The sequence below is a fragment of the Stenella coeruleoalba genome (genome assembly GCF_951394435.1).
Source record: "Stenella coeruleoalba genome assembly, chromosome: 12".
NCBI lineage: Eukaryota > Metazoa > Chordata > Mammalia > Artiodactyla > Delphinidae > Stenella > Stenella coeruleoalba.
The window spans coordinates 9,099,588-9,115,711 of NC_137158.1; the positions used below are offsets into that span (position 1 = coordinate 9,099,588).

The window sequence follows — 16,124 nt, forward strand, 5'->3', positions numbered from 1 at the left end:
TCTGCCCCACCACAGGCAAGACCCATGTTTATTCTGATTCCATAAGCCCCATGTTAGAAATTGCTAATAAGCCACAACACGCCAAAACATTCACCCTCCCTCACCCAGGGTTCATATCCCACGGGCCTGAACTGGGCAGCTATGGGCTCCAATCAAGAGTGTCTTCTTTCCCTAGTGTTCTTCTTCTTGCACTAAAGGTCACTGTTGATCCAGCTTCTCCTTAAAGCGACACGGCCCAGGGCCCTTGGTTCCACGGCCACGCTCCCTCCCCTCCTTGTGGGAGGAAGGCCTTACTGCTTTGGGTCTGAACCTCAGCTCCTGCAAGCAGCAGCTCGTAACCTGGCCACGTGCCCTCACTCCTCCGAGCCTCACGGTCCTCCTCTGCACCACGAGGAAAACACTATCAAGAGGGCTGTTAAAAGGATTAGAGGACGTAACAGTTCGCGGTGTGGGACTCGAGGGACATTGTTCCAGCTAATGGTTAAGAACTCTCCAGACAATAGGGGCTTCTTAGACAATGGGTAAATTTCCAGGATGTCCGGCCCCCTTCCGAGAAGGAGGGAAATAAACAAAATGTAAAAAAGGTATCTGTCAAAGAACCAATCAGGAAGCCTGGGACAGGTTCCCTCTCTGGTCCGAACAGAAGCTAAGAACCTATCATTAAAAATCACAATTGAATCCACACTTTGCATAACAGGAAATTGAGACCTATAAAAATGCATGTTCACGCCCTAGGGGGGTTCCTTCTTCGGCCTCCTGCGTGAGGACCAAGGAACCCCGGTGCACCGGCCTTCAATAAACCTCTTGCGTTTTGCATCGGCTTCCGACTCTTGTTGTTTCCTGGGCCAGTCGAAACTCCTAGGAGACCGCGAAGGTCTAACATTTGGGGGCTCGTCCGGGATTCCACTCGCCCCGGACCACGAGAACATCGGGAGTTGGAGGTACCAGGTAAGCTCGAGCTTGATTGTCTGTTTGTCCCCTGTTCTTTGTGGGCCATTATCGGAGGAAAGCCGTAAGAATCGGCTTATTATGGAATCTGTATCGGACCTCTGGCCAGGCAGACGTGCTAATAGGCGGCGTCCATGAGCCCTAGGGGACGCCCTGGTGGCTCATCTGGAAGGAGAGGCAAACTCTGTCTCCCCTTCACTCGGTTTCGGCAGTTCCCTTTGTGATAACTGCCATCTGAAGAAGTTTCGGTTTTTGAAGCGAGCTCGCGGCGGCCCATATGTATATGTGTTTCTTGGAGTTTTAACTGTTTCTGTATTGTGGTCTATTCTTCTTCTTTGACGGACGACAATGGGACAAACTATGACGACTCCTCTTTCCCTTACCCTAAGCCATTGGACCGAAGTTCGGGCCAGAGCCCATAATTTTTCGGTAGAGGTAAAGAAAGGAAAGTGGCAGACTTTGTGTGCCTCTGAATGGCCAACATTTCAGATAGGATGGCCCCCTGAAGGATCCTTTTTATTAGACAAGATTAGGCTGCTGAAGTCTAAGATATTCAATATAGGACCCCACGGACATCCAGACCAAGTACCATATGTCTTGGTCTGGGAAGATTTAATTCTCTCCCCACCTCCGTGGGTCCAGCCCTTTGTTTCCTCAACAGGTACGTCCGCGCACACATCAGCAGCGTCGGAGATATTAGCCCTAAAGAAAAACCCCAACACGGAGAAGCTACCCGACGCCCCGGATCCACCGAAGGCGATTTATCCTGACCTGCAGTCCGATTTGCTTCTTTTGGATTCCCCACCCCCTTATCCTCCGGCCCCAAATCCCCTACCACCTAGAGGACCCCCAGCTCCACTGCCCTCGGCACCAAGGGGACCATTCATGATGAAAGAAGAAAGGGGTCCCTCAGCGGGCACTAGGAGCCGGAGGGCTGTCTCCCCGGACTCCACTGCCCTACCTCTTAGAAAATATGGCCCCCCCGATGGCCAAGGGAATAGACCTCTCCAATATTGGCCCTTTTCCTCTGCAGATCTTTATAATTGGAAAATGCATAACCCAACTTTTTCCGAAAATCCACAGGCCCTTACCGCTTTAATAGAATCTCTTGTTTTCTCCCACCAGCCCACGTGGGATGATTGTCAGCAGCTGCTTCAGACTCTCCTAACGACTGAGGAGAGACAACGGGTTCTTTTGGAAGCCAGAAAAAATGTATTAGGCGCCAGTGGGCAACCTACCCAGCTGCCTAACGAGATTGATTCTGGTTTCCCACTCGTCAGGCCAAACTGGGATTTCAATGCCCCGGAAGGTAGGGAGCGCCTGAAAATGTATCGCCAGGCTCTGGTGGCGGGTCTCCATGGAGCGGCCAGACGGCCCACTAATTTGGCTAAGGTAAGGGAAGTAACTCAGGGGCCCCAGGAATCGCCAACTGTGTTCCTGGAACGTTTAATGGAAGCCTTTAGACGCTTTACCCCTTATGATCCAACTTCGGAGGAACATAGGGCTACGGTAGCAATGGCTTTCATTGATCAAGCGGCCCCTGATATTAGGAAGAAATTACAGAGGCTAGATGGCTTGCAGGGATTTTCGCTTCAGGAGTTAGTAAAAGAGGCAGATAAAGTATATAACAAAAGAGAAACAGAAAGAGAAGGAAGAAAGAAAGCAGAAAGAGCAGGAAGCCCGTGAAAGAAGACGAGATAAGAGACAAGAGAGGAATTTAAGATACTGGCCACTGTAGTCAGAGGAGGAAATATAGGGGATAGAAATAGGCAGGAAGGGCGAACGGCAGACAGAAGGCGGCCATTAGACAAGGACCAATGTGCCTACTGTAAAGAAAAAGGACATTGGGCGAGAGAATGCCCTAAGAAAAAGAGTGGAGGAAGGCCAACCAGAAACAAGATCTTAACATTGGAAGAAGAAGACTAGGAAAGTCAGGGCTCGAACCCTCTCCCCGAGCCCCGGGTAACTCTTAAAGTGGAGGGGGAACCTGTTCAATTTTTGGTAGATACCGGAGCCCAGCACTCCGTCTTTCTCCACTCAAAAGGTCCTATCTCAGCTAAAAGGTCATGGGTACAAGGAGCCACTGGGAATAAACAATATTCATGGACCACACGAAGGACAGTAGATCTTGGGATTGGACGAGTAACCCATTCATTTTTGATTATTCCGGAATGCCCCTATCCTTTGCTGGGAAGAGACTTGCTCTCCAAAGTGGGGGCTCAAATTCACTTCCAACCAGAAGGTCCCACCATAACTGACAGTAAGGGAAGATTACTCCAAATATTGACTATGAGATTGGAAGATAAATATAAATTATATGAAAAACCTTCATCTCTACGGGTTAATGTCACAGATTGGGTAACTCGGTTCCCGCAAGCCTGGACAGAAACCGCTGGTATGGGGATGGCTAAAAATCGGCCCCCAGTACTAGTGGAACTCAAGGCAACTGCCACCCCAATAACGGTTCGTCAATACCCCATAAGTAAGGAAGCCAAAGACGGCATCCGTCCTCACATACAGAGGTTGCTGGAATTGGGCATTCTGGTAAGATGTCAATCCGCGTGGAATACCCCTCTTTTGCCAGTTAAGAAACCGGGAACTAATGATTACCGACCAGTGCAAGACCTGCGTGAGGTAAATAAACGAGTGGCGGACCTCCACCCCACAGTACCAAATCCTTATAATCTCTTAAGCACTCTTCCACCCCAACATACATGGTGTACTGTTTTGGACCTTAAAGATGCTTTTTTCTGTCTAAGACTTTCTCCCCTCAGCCAGCCCTACTTTGCCTTCGAATGGAAGGACCCAGCATCAGGAATATCTGGCCAACTGACATGGACTCGTTTACCTCAGGGATTTAAGAACTCCCCTACCATCTTCGATGAAGCTCTTCATCAGGACTTAGCGTTATATAGAGAATCAAATCCACAGGTAACGCTACTTCAATATGTTGATGACATCTTATTAGCTGCTGAAACCCAGGAAGATTGTATCAAGGGAACTGAAAAACAGTTAACAGAGCTCGGAACCCTGGGATATAGAGCTTCAGCCAAGAAAGCACAAATATGCCAACAACAGGTCAGTTACCTGGGGTACCTGTTAAAAGGGGGGCAAAGATGGCTTACGGAGAGCAGAAAGGATACGGTAACCCAAATTCCGGCTCCCAAAAACGCCAGGCAGGTTAGAGAATTTTTGGGGACGGCCGGATTCTGTAGACTATGGATTCCAGGGTTTGCCGAGCTGGCAGCCCCATTGTACCCCCTAACCAAAAACAGCACTCCTTTCGTTTGGGGCGATAAGAAACAACGGGCTTTTGACCAAATCAAACGAGCTTTACTTTCAGCTCCAGCCCTAGGACTGCCAGATGTAACCAAACCTTTTCATTTATATGTGGCCGAAAATAAGGGCATAGCAAAAGGAGTATTGACTCAGAAATTGGGTCCCTGGAATCGCCCAGTTGCTTATTTGTCAAAAAAATTGGACCCTGTGGCATCAGGATGGCCCACCTGTTTAAAGATAATCGCTGCAGTAGCCGTTCTGGTCAAAGATGCTGACTAACTTTAGGACAAAATCTAACGATAACAGCTCCTCATGCCCTGGAGAATGTAATCCGTCAACCACCGGATAGGTGGCTAACTAATGCCAGGATGACCCATTACCAAGCCCTGTTGCTAAACTCAGATCGCATCAAGTTTGCTCCAGCCACAGGACTCAATCCAGCTACCTTGCTACCTGATCCCGATTTAGAAGGCTCCACCATCATCCATGATTGTCAGGAAGTGTTGGCTGCAGCATACGGTAGTAGACCAGATCTAACGGACCTACCCCTTCCTGATGCTGATTTTACTTGGTTTACTGATGGGAGCAGTTTCCTGGAAGGAGGTAAGCGTCGGGCTGGGGCAGCCGTGGTAGACGGAAAACAAGTCATTTGGGCAGCTGCGCTACCACAAGGGACCTCAGCCCAACGAGCTGAATTAATTGCCATGACAAGGGCATTGGAGATGGCAGAGAATAAAAAGGTAAACATCTACACAGTAGATATGCATTTGCTACCGCTCATATCCACGGTGCCATCTACCAACAGAGAGGGTTGCTAACCTCAAGTGGCAGAGAAATTAAAAACAAAGACGAAATTGTGGCTCTATTGGTTGCACTTATGCTTCCCACTAAAGTTAGCATCCCCCACTTATGCTTCCCCCACTTATGCTTCCCACTAAAGTTAGCATCATTCACTGCCCTGGACACCAGAAAGACAATACCCCAATAACTAGGGGTAATAACATGGCTGACAAGGTGGCCCGAGAAATGGCATCGGGAAAAGTCATTTTAGGACTGTCAGATAAAGTTCCTGAAAAACCAGACAGCGACAAAGAAATCATCCCGACCACAACCAAAGGAACTTTGTCCCCTCAGCAAGCAGAATCCATGTTACAACAGATTCATAGATGGACACATCTGGGGACTAAACAAATGATATCCCTGTTACATAAAACCAGGTACGGAACCCCTGGATTGACAAAATTAGCTGAACAAATTGTACAGGAATGTGTTCCATGTCAACAGGTAAATACTCACAAGGGAAAACTTGAAACTGGAAAAAGGCTCAGGGGAGACCGCCCCGGAACTTACTGGGAGGTGGACTTTACCAAAGTACGTCCTGGAAGGTACGGTAATAAATACCTCCTAGTTTTTATAGATACTTTTTCAGGATGGATAGAAGCCTTCCCAACGAAGAAAGAAACAGCTGCTGTGGTAGCCAAGAAGATCCTAGAAGAAATTTTTCCTCGATTTGGGGCGCCAAAGGTAATAGGGTCCGACAACGGTCCAGCCTTCGTCGCCCAGGTAAGTCAGGATGTGGCCAGATATTTGGGGACTGATTGGAAATTACATTGTGCATATAGACCCCAGAGTTCAGGTCAGGTAGAAAAAATGAATAGAACTCTAAAAGAGACCCTAACCAAATTGTCCTTGGAGACTGGCGGTACAGATTGGACGGTGCTCCTTCCTTTAGCCCTGTTCCGGGTTAGGAATACACCTTCCCGGTACCATCTTACTCCTTTTGAGGTGCTATACGGGGCCCCACCTCCCCTTCTCACCTTACGAGAAGAAATAAAACCAGACTGTCAAAATAACACTGACTTGTATACTAGGCTATTGGGACTCCAACTGGTCCAAAAGGAGATATGGTCCCAACTCGCCGAGGCCTACCAACCGGGAACACCGGAAGAAACTCATTCTTTCCAAGTCGGAGACTCCGTATACGTCCGTCGGCATCGAACCCAGACGTTGGAACCTCGATGGAAAGGACCATACACCGTCCTCCTAACCACCCCAACGGCCATAAAAGTGGACGGCATCGCTGCCTGGATCCATGCGTCACACGTGAAAGCTGCACCAGCGGCGGCATCATCAGGATGGCAGGCCCAAAGAACCGACAACCCGCTCAAACTCAAGCTTCTACGAACCTAAGACTTATAATTTTGGTTTTACTGTCTTTACTGACTGTAAGTGATTTTAGCCCTCACCTGCCCCAACGTCTAACTTGGCAGGTAATTTCTCAAACTGGAGATATAACCTGGTCCATTAGCCATACTGCCCCTCCCTGGACCTGGTGGCCAGACCTTTTTCCTGATGTCTGTAAACTGGCCATAGGAGCTCCCTATTGGGATCTAGAGAGTTATTATGATCAGCATAATGCTCCGTCCCAACTTCTAACTAAAGCTGATTACTCCGGAGAGGGTTGTAAAAACCAGGTCCGAAGAAGTTGGCTCAAAACCCTCTCCTTCTATGTATGCCCCGGGTTCCATCGCCCCCGATCCCTGAATTATAAATGTGGGGGAACTGAAAATTTTTATTGCCAAAACTGGGGATGTGAAACCACAGGAGATACTTATTGGAGACCCACCTCAACTTGGGATTTTATTACAGTAACAGCCAACTACACTCATACTTCTTATAGGGGTCCCCAACCCGTCGCCCCCGAATGTTCAGGATGGTGCCACCCCCTCAAAATTTCCTTTAGTAATCCTGGAAAAAGAGATAAAGAATGGGTAAATGGCCATTCATGGGGCATTAGATTTTACAAGAATGGATATGATTTGGGAATATTGATGACCCTTAAGCTAAAAATTGAGACTCCCGCTCCTGTGTCGATAGGCCCAAACCCTGTACTTGGCCCCCCCCCCCCGTTACCCCCAGCCCCTAAAAATAACGGGACCTCTGGGCTGAAAGAGACAACGATTAAGCCCGGAACCCCCCAGGATAGAATGCTTTCTTTGGTGCAGGCAGCTTTTACGGTCCTTAATGCTACAAACCCGGAGGCTACAAAATCATGTTGGCTCTGTTATGCTGCCCCTCCCCCTTATTATGATGCTATAGGATATAGTTCTAATTATACTAATGTCAGCTCCCCGGACCATTGTCGATGGAAACAGGAAGGGAACAGTAAATTAACTCTGTCTTCGGTTTCTGGAAATGGTACTTGTATAGGAACACCTCCCCAGTCCCATCGACACCTTTGTCATGATTTCAGCCTCCCTTCAGGCTCGGGATATCTTGTACCTCCCCAAGATGGATGATGGGCATGTAACACGGGGCTAACCCCTTGTGTCTCTCTAGAGGTTCTCAACAATTCAGCTGATTTTTGTGTGCTAGTGCAATTAGTTCCTAGACTTATCTATCATTCAGATTCGTCCTTCTTAGATGAATACGAGGGAAAAACAAGAAGGAAGAGAGAACCTATAACCCTCACGTTGGCCGTCCTCCTAGGACTAGGAATAACTGCTGGGATAGGAACGGGAACCACAGCCCTCATACAACAACCCCAATATTATGCAAGTTTAAGACAGGCTGTAGATATTGACCTTCGAGCATTAGAAAGTTCCATAACTCAACTAAAAGAATCACTCACCTCACTTTCAGAAATGGTGTTGCAGAATAGAAGAGGCCTAAATTTGCTGTTTCTTAAGGAAGGGGTATTATGCGCCGCTCTAAAAGAAGAATGTTGCTTTTATATTGATCATTCAGGAACCATTACCAAAACCATGGATAAACTAAGGGAACGCTTAGATAAAAGGCAAAGGGAGAGAGAAAACGAAAAAGGATGGTTTCAATCATGGTTTGATAAATCCCCCTGGTTTACCACCTTAATCTCTACTCTGTTGGGACCTCTTATTGTTTTATTGTTGATTTTAACTTTTGGACCATGCATTCTAAATCGCTTGATAGCATTTATTAGAGAACGTATCAGTACTGTACAAGTTCTAATGCTAAGACAACAGTACCAAAGTTTACGAACAGAAGATTGAAATTCCATGATTGGAATCAATAGTCACAAGAAAAAGGGGGAAATGTGGGACTCGAGGGACATTGTTCCGGCTAATGGTTAACAACTCTCCAGACAATAGGGGCTTCTTAGACAATGGGTAAATTTCCAGGATGTCCGGCCCCCTTCCGAGAAGGAGGGAAATAAACAAAATGTAAAAAAGGTATCTGTCAAAGAACCAATCAGGAAGCCTGGGACAGGTTCCCTCTCTGGTCCGAACAGAAGCTAAGAACCTATCATTAAAAATCACAATTGAATCCACACTTTGCATAACAGGAAATTGAGACCTATAAAAATGCATGTTCACGCCCTAGGGGGGTTCCTTCTTCGGCCTCCTGCGTGAGGACCAAGGAACCTCGGTGCACCGGCCTTCAATAAACCTCTTGCGTTTTGCATCGGCTTCCGACTCTTGTTGTTTCCTGGGCGAGTTGGAACTCCTAGGAGACCGCGAAGGTCTAACATTGGCACAGAATGATCATCAATCAACGCTGGCCCTCAATACACGTCACATCCCCTACAATGTAAGAGGCGGTTTTGTCTATTTGATTCCATGCGGGTCTCTAGCTTCTAGGCCGGTGCCTGTTTCCAAAGTGCCCGTGAAGAAACGTTGAATGCATGAAAGAATCCACCCGATCACTTATTATTTCTGCCTTTCCAATGTCGTGCCGCAAGAGCAGAGGCAAGGAAGCACATGGAAAGGTCTTCCTTTAGCGGGTCGGACCCGAGGCCCCCAGCGATAACCGTATCTGCAAAGCGGGGAAGCCCATCGCGGGCAGCGCGCCGCGTGTTCCCGGAACAACGTGGGCGCAGGCCCGGAACCAAAGCACCCGTCTGGCCCGTTTCCCGGGAGGCCCGGCGCATGCGCAGAGCGCCGGCGCCCGTTCTTTCCTTCCGGCGGCGCCGCCCGGAAGCCTCGGCCCCGACTCCTCCCCCTCGCCGGCTCGGCTGTGGGTGCGGAGCCGGCCGGGTGAGGAGGCGGGTTAACGTCGGCGCTGTCGCCGCTGCTGCCGCCCCTCCTCCTGTTCCAGCCGCCGCCGCCGCTTCACGGCCGAGTTCTCGCGGCCTCGGCGGCGCCCGGCGTGTCCAGCTGCGCGGCCCGCACCCGCGTCCGCCCCGCCGCCGCGATGGCGACTCGCTCGTGCCGGGAGAAGGCGCAGAAGCTGAACGAGCAGCACCAGCTCATCCTGTCCAAGCTGCTGAGGGAGGAAGACAACAAGTACTGCGCCGACTGCGAGGCTAAAGGTAGCGCGGCGTGGCCTTCGGGGCGGGGTCGGGGCCCCTCAGCGACGCCCCGGCGACCCGGGCACGGCCGGAGCGGGCGGCCGGGCAGGTGCCTCCGCGGGTGGGGCCGCCGGGCGGGCCGCGTCCTGCGCTCGGGCTGCGGCGCTGGGCGCCCGGGGCAGGGCTGACGGTGCGGTGGTCGGAGCGCACCGAGTACGGCAGCCTGGGCGGGCGATGAGGGTCGGAATTCATCCGTAGTGTGTTCTAGTCTGGCTTTTAGCCGGAACCAGGAGGAATTTCATTATGTGAGTCTCTTGGACGCTGGGCTTCTGTTCCTGAAGCCTTTAATTCGATTCTCTCCGACCACCTAGCTGGGGGGAGTATATATGTGGACACTGGTTTGTATGCCCCTTAAACGTTAAAGGTGCAGTTTCAAGATGCAGAGACGAGAAGAACCTAATTTTAGTTTGTTCAGTTGGAGGGCTTTTGCCTCAGCCTTTGAAATAGAGGCGCTATTTTTAGCCTGTATGTTTTGGCTTTGGAGATGTGATGTATATTTAATGTCTTATAAGTAATCTCACGGGAAAAATGTTTCAGAGTTTTTTAAAAACAAACCTGTCCTACGGCTTGGCAGTAAAATCTTGCTTATATGTAGGTTTGGTTGGTTTGGTGATAGATCGGGGGTTCTCCAGAGCAGCAGTCAGCCTTTGGGAACGTCATTGAAGATTTCTGTACTGTTTGGCCTAGACCTTTCCTGAAGCTTTCCTGTTCTTCCTCGATAGTGTACAAACAAGTCACGTCTCAGTGGGCAGGTAATGTTTGATGAGACAGCCACACAGCATCGGCAGGTTCCTCTACTACAGCTCCTGGGCTACTGGGAGGTCCCGTGGCCAGACTGCAACTGGACCATTTGATGAGCACTTTTCAATATCCTAGTAGGTCGATTGGACCAACCTTATATTTACCTTTCAGGTGATGAGTTGGAAACGCCTGACTATTGCACTAATATTTGTTTACCTGATATTGATTATGTGTGTGGTTTTCGGGGAATACTGTTCGGTACTGAGGCTCAGTTGCTCACTTACCACTACACTAGTAAAACCCTGGAAAATGGGCCTTCGAAAGGCCCGAAAAAGGAAGGAGCTGAGGTTTTATAGTATGCATTTTGAGTAATAAGTAGGATAGTTAGATAGAGATGCTAGTAAGCATTACATCTCTTCATTAAAAGTTGAATAAGTTTCAGCAGTTACTTTCCTTTATGTATAGAAATCATTCAAAAATAATTTTTGTTCGAGTTTCTTTCCGCCAAAAGGTATTTTGTAAAATCAGATTTTAACTAATGCTTCCTAAAATAATTTATAGGTTTAAAAAAAGCCATTATTTACCACATGTTGACATTTCCATTTATTCTTTTTGGGATGGGAGAAGGAGAATCAGGTACTTCTCAAATTAGGACCAAAACGTTACTTCTTCTGACCGGAGGCATAGGGAGCGTTAGTTTTGCTCACTAGTTGGATTGCCACTGAGGTCAGCAGATATGTATTGAATAGATGTCTTTTTTATTTAGTTTTGTTTGGTCTTCTGTTTGTGGGTTTGTTTGTGTTTGAGAAGTGGAGAAGGTGGGAGAGAAGAGAGTAGTACCAAGTGCTCAAGGATGTGCTGTGAAAGGCGTGACCACCACAGTCATGATTTAGAAAGGTTACCACTTTTTCCTGTTGCTGATAAATCTAGAATAGTTTTAAAATGATCTAAATTATTTCACTGTTTTATCTTGATCCTTCAGGGGAAAACATTACGGTTCAAACTACTTGTTGGTTGAATGAGACTTGATTTCATAGTTGTCATAATTGAAAAAAATGACATGATTGGGCAGTTGCTATGAGTAAATGTATTTTGTAAAGTTTTTGAGTCTTTGGTGTGATCCAGCTCCATTAGGGAGCTCTCTTAGTGGAATTCTTGGCTTATTACATGATTTTGGATCCATTACTATGTATGCCAGGTGACACAGTACATGTAGATAGTGGAATTCTGATTATATGTACTATTGTTGTTTTTTTTTTTTTTTGCGGTACGCGGGCCTCTCACCGTTGTGGCCTCTCCCACTGTGGAGCACAGGCTCTGGACGCGCAGGCTCAGCGGCCACGGCTCATGGGCCCAGCTGCTCTGCGGCATGTGGGATCTTCCCGGACCGGGGCCCGAACCCACGTCCCCTGCATTGGCAGGCGGACTCACAACCACTGTGCCACGAGGGAAGCCCATATATGTACTTTTAAAAGACATGCTAAAGGTCTTATTTTACAGCTCAGTTATTGTAAAGCAGTTCCATATTGTATATATGAATTGATGTTCTCCTCACTGCCTAATAAACTATATCAAGCTTTTCATATACTTTGAAGCCACTTCCCAGTTAATTCAATTTTCTTTCTTAAAAAGAATGCTTCCTCCGCAGTTCTTTGTACCAGAGCTAAAGTTTAGGGCTAGAGATCGCCCTATTCTGTTGCCTTTTACTAACCAGCAGAAGTCTGTCATTTGGGTTGTGGAATTTTCTTACTGAGTCACCAGTGTGTGCTTTGATAGTATTTGGGAGGTAAGGAAGGAGAAAAGGATGGCATAGGTGCCAGTTTCCTGCTCTTGGTCCTACTCTTAGAAAATCTGTTGAGAGACTGGAGAATAGGACAGGTAGATGGTACTGCCCTTCCTCTCCCTGGCCTCCTTTGGGGCTCTGTGGGAGTTTGAAAGCAGTTCTGTTGCTTGCCGGTTGGTGGCGCTTCACGGAGCCGTGAGGATTTGGAGCCAGACCCTTGCCGACTTAAAAGTTTACTTTTCAGCGTTTAAAGTTTCGTTTGTGGTTAATGCTAGCTTTGATTCTGAGCACTTACGAGTTGGCATGAAAATGTGTCTAAGTTTTGGGGGGTCAGAAGCAGAAGGTGTTTGAACCCTAGAGACTGCCTGGTGTGGAGAGGTTAAGCTCTTGGCCCAGATCACCCACTCATTTCTTCACTCCAGACATCTTGACTTGAGGACACACTGCTGCGCGCTGTATTGGATTAGAGGACTGAACATGTTCCTAAGACCTGAAGGAGCTTGTTTAGTAGGGGCTGCATTTTTGCGCATGAATAATTCCAAACCAGTGTGCCCAGTGTTAGAATAGTGGTTGTGAGGAGTGCCGCCCTTGCCACTTTGGGCTGCTCTTCTCCTTGCACCCTGACTTTTGTGCCTTGGTTGTCTTCACAACTCCTAGAATGCTGTGTCAGGGCCTTTGCACATGATGTTTCTTCTGCCTAGGAAGCTCTCTAACAAGTTTTTACCTGGTCAGTTTACCTATCTTCCAGTTTCTGCTTAAGTGTCTCTTTAAGGGAAAGGATTCTCCTTGATCTTCCCAGGTTAGGCGAGCCTTCCGCTTATACATGTGAGACGCACCCTGAGTCCTTTATTACACTTACCACAATTGTAATCAAACATTATTTGGGTAGTTATTGGGAAATGAGGGGTTGGGTTGTAGCTTAAGAGGGAAGAGACCTCGTCTGGCTTGTTTTGCCTTGTAGGCCCAGCCCTTGGCACAGTGGGTGACATATAGTAGTTCATGCGACTCAGCAAATATCATTTGAAAGAGTGGATGTGAATGAGCACGGAGCTGAGGGCAGGCGGCAGGTGTGCGGACGTGAGCGCACATTTGGGCATGAAGACCAACCCATTGGGAAAGACTCCCAGAAGCAGTCTCCTTTGATCTGGCTCTGAACGTGGGTGGGACTTCATCTACCAGGTGGAGAAGGAATTAAAGGGCACAGTCAGGTATATAAAACCACATGAGAGTTTTCCGTACAACCCTTTTTTAGGTAAAGTGTTTTTAAGTATGCTCAGCTTTGGTGGTGGCAGGTCAGAGGAAGAGCTGGAGTGGTGAGAGTTGGCTGGCAAGTCACCTGGTTGTAACAGTGGTCCCGGCAAGAGTGTAAGAGGACCTGAACTCTCTTAATGTGAATGTACCGTAAGTCAGACCATAGGGCAGGAAACAGAACCACCGTAGCTGTCATATAATTTCTATTAAGAGGCCGCTCACGGCATCGTTGAAAGGGCTGGAGGAACAAAAGTCAGGGAGCCACTACTGGACTTCTGGTTTCAAGGGCACACGCTGTTGCCCCTGCCACCACTGCCGTGCTGCTTCTCCCCCCGAACTGATCGGAGAACCGGGACTGAGGCTGCTGCAGCCAGTATCTGTTAGATGTTTTTGTCGGTTGCCCTGACTGTAGAAAGATGGCCTCTGCTGCGCTGTGCCTTCCACGTGCAGACCACTGGCCGACCTCATTGATATCCAGTCCCTTGCCTTCAAGGGAGCCTTTTAGCTTTCTAGCCTCTTCACAAATTAGAAACGTGAAATGGAGATTGTGAGGCCCAGTCCTAGAGTCCACTGTGGGTAGCTGAGGACGGGGAACATTTTTCATTAAGTGTTTGATACTTAAGAGTTCTTATATAAACCTATTTTAAAGCAATTCTCGGGCTTCCCTGGTGGCGCAGTGGTTGAGAGTCTGCCTGCCGATGCAGGGGACACGGGTTCGTGCCCCGGTCCGGGAAGATCCCACATGCCGCGGAGCGGCTGGGCCCGTGAGCCATGGCCGCTGAGCCTGTGCGTCCGGAGGCTGTGCTCCGCAACGGGAGAGGCCACGACAGTGAGAGGCCCGCGTACCGCAAAAAAAAAAAAAAAAAAGTAATTCTTATTAAAAAGTAAAGTTCACCTTGAGGTGTTTATGATGATGTTGATGCTTGTAGGATAAATTCATGTAAACAGAAGTCTGTGATTATAATTCATCTAAAGAGACCTGCCAATCTAAAAGTTCCCCCAGAATGCTAAACTTCAGCCTTACGGGTCTGTTCGTTTAATTTTGTGGATCCCGAGGTTTTCCTTGATGATGTGCAGAGTTCTGGTGTTGGAGCTGCGATGGAAACCACGGGTCTCTCTGACTCATCAGTTTATAACTTTGGCTGCATGTGGTCCCCTGCTTTTCTCCTCCCAATACTACTTCTTTGTCTTTTTTAAAGATTAAAATGTTCTTTCACTACTTGATTTCAGTAATTAAGTAAATTTACATCTCCTTAATTCTTGCTGTACAAGATACGTATATTGCCCTTACTGACCTGTACAGACTTGAACCCATGCTTTCTATAAGGCAAAGTCAGATATTTGATATTGTAATTATACATTGACACATTATAAACTCAAGCCTTTTCCTCCTGCTGCTACTGCTAGTGTTTTCCCTGGATAGGATCAACTCATTTTTCTCTCCATTTCTCAATAGGAGAAGATCAAAGAAACTTGGAGGCCATTTTGTTTAATTTGTAGTTATTATCGAAAGTGTTGCCTGCCTTACATTCTGACCACTTTACAGAGTTGATTTAACAGACTTAAATTTTGTTGGTAAGTCAGTATTTTCTGGTCACTGCAAAGATTAAGCATCATGTCAGGTTCTGTCACGCATGCTAAAAGGTTTTGCATGTGGCACACAAAGTAGCTAGGGATCTCAATAGATATGAAACAATGATCAGTTAAATACGAATCTATTTGTAGATTATAGGTTCATTAAAAATTTAATATGGGGAGAACTCACTGTGACTTGGAGAAGGTAAAACTGTAAGGTTGGAAGTTCAAATAAAAACAAATAATATTACATATATACAAATAAATTATATAGTGCTTCCTTCTTGCCAGGTACTGGTGTGATCATATATCTTACACGTATTAATTAACATGTATAATAAATCCTCAAAACAATCTTTTGAGGTAGGTAATATTATTCTGTCTTACAAGTGAGGAAACTGAGGCACACAGAACTTAAGTAACTTTCCCAAGGTCATACAGCTCGGAAGTGGTAGAGCCAGGAAGTTTTTTTTTTTTTTTGGCTGCACCGTGTAGCATGTGGGGTCTTAGTTCCCCGAACAAGGATCAAACCCGTGCCCCCTGCAGTGGAAGCGTGGAGTCCTAATCACTGGACTGCCAGGGAAGTCCCAGGAATTTTTTCATTAAAATTTTTTTGGTGGCTACCATGTATTTCAAGCACTTTTCTAGGAGCTGGGAATGAATCAAAGAGCAGGTAGGTGAGGTCCATTTTAAAGGATCTGTTGGTCTGTTGGAAGCAGGACTGATTGCAAGGCTGGCATCGGGCCGGGGGGTGGGGGGCGTTGGATTTGGGAAGGGTTTCACCACCCTAAGTGATAAGCCAGTCACTGTGGCTAAACTCTTCATACAAATAGTGTGGTTTATGCTGAACACCTGCCTTCCTTTTGGGAGTCTGGAAATGGCATGTGTGGTAGGCAAGCCCCTGGGCAAAATCCCTCGGCATGGAGTCTCTAGTGAGCTTCCCTGGTTGGTGACACTTCACACCTGTTGTGAGAACTCATTGCTGAGAAGCATATTCAGTGCAGCTCCACTGGAAGGGGACACCTGCACGTCTGTGCCCGATTTCTCCGCGACTTCGCTCCTTGTACCTTTTCCTTTTGCCAGCACGCTTGGTGGCCTTCTGCTGTCATAAATCACAGCCATGAATACAACTGTACGTAGAGTCTTGTGAGTCCTCTTAGTGAATTACCAAACCTGAGGGTGGTCTTGGGAACCTCCCAACATAGTTGATAGTGTGTATTT

At 47.5% G+C, this 16,124-nt stretch overlaps 1 protein-coding gene across 2 annotated transcripts in view; it reads left to right on the top strand.

Moving 5' to 3' along the window:
• The first annotated feature begins 8,604 nt into the window (after positions 1-8,604).
• SMAP1 (small ArfGAP 1) overlaps positions 8,605-16,124 on the top strand; it is a 149,704-nt gene continuing 142,184 nt past the window's right edge. For both annotated transcript variants that reach the window (XM_079939982.1, XM_079939983.1), the window contains exon 1: positions 8,605-9,514. In XM_079939982.1, coding sequence (XP_079796108.1) covers positions 9,397-9,514 — 118 coding nt within the window. In that variant the 5' untranslated portion in view covers positions 8,605-9,396. The remainder of the gene's footprint in view (positions 9,515-16,124) is intronic.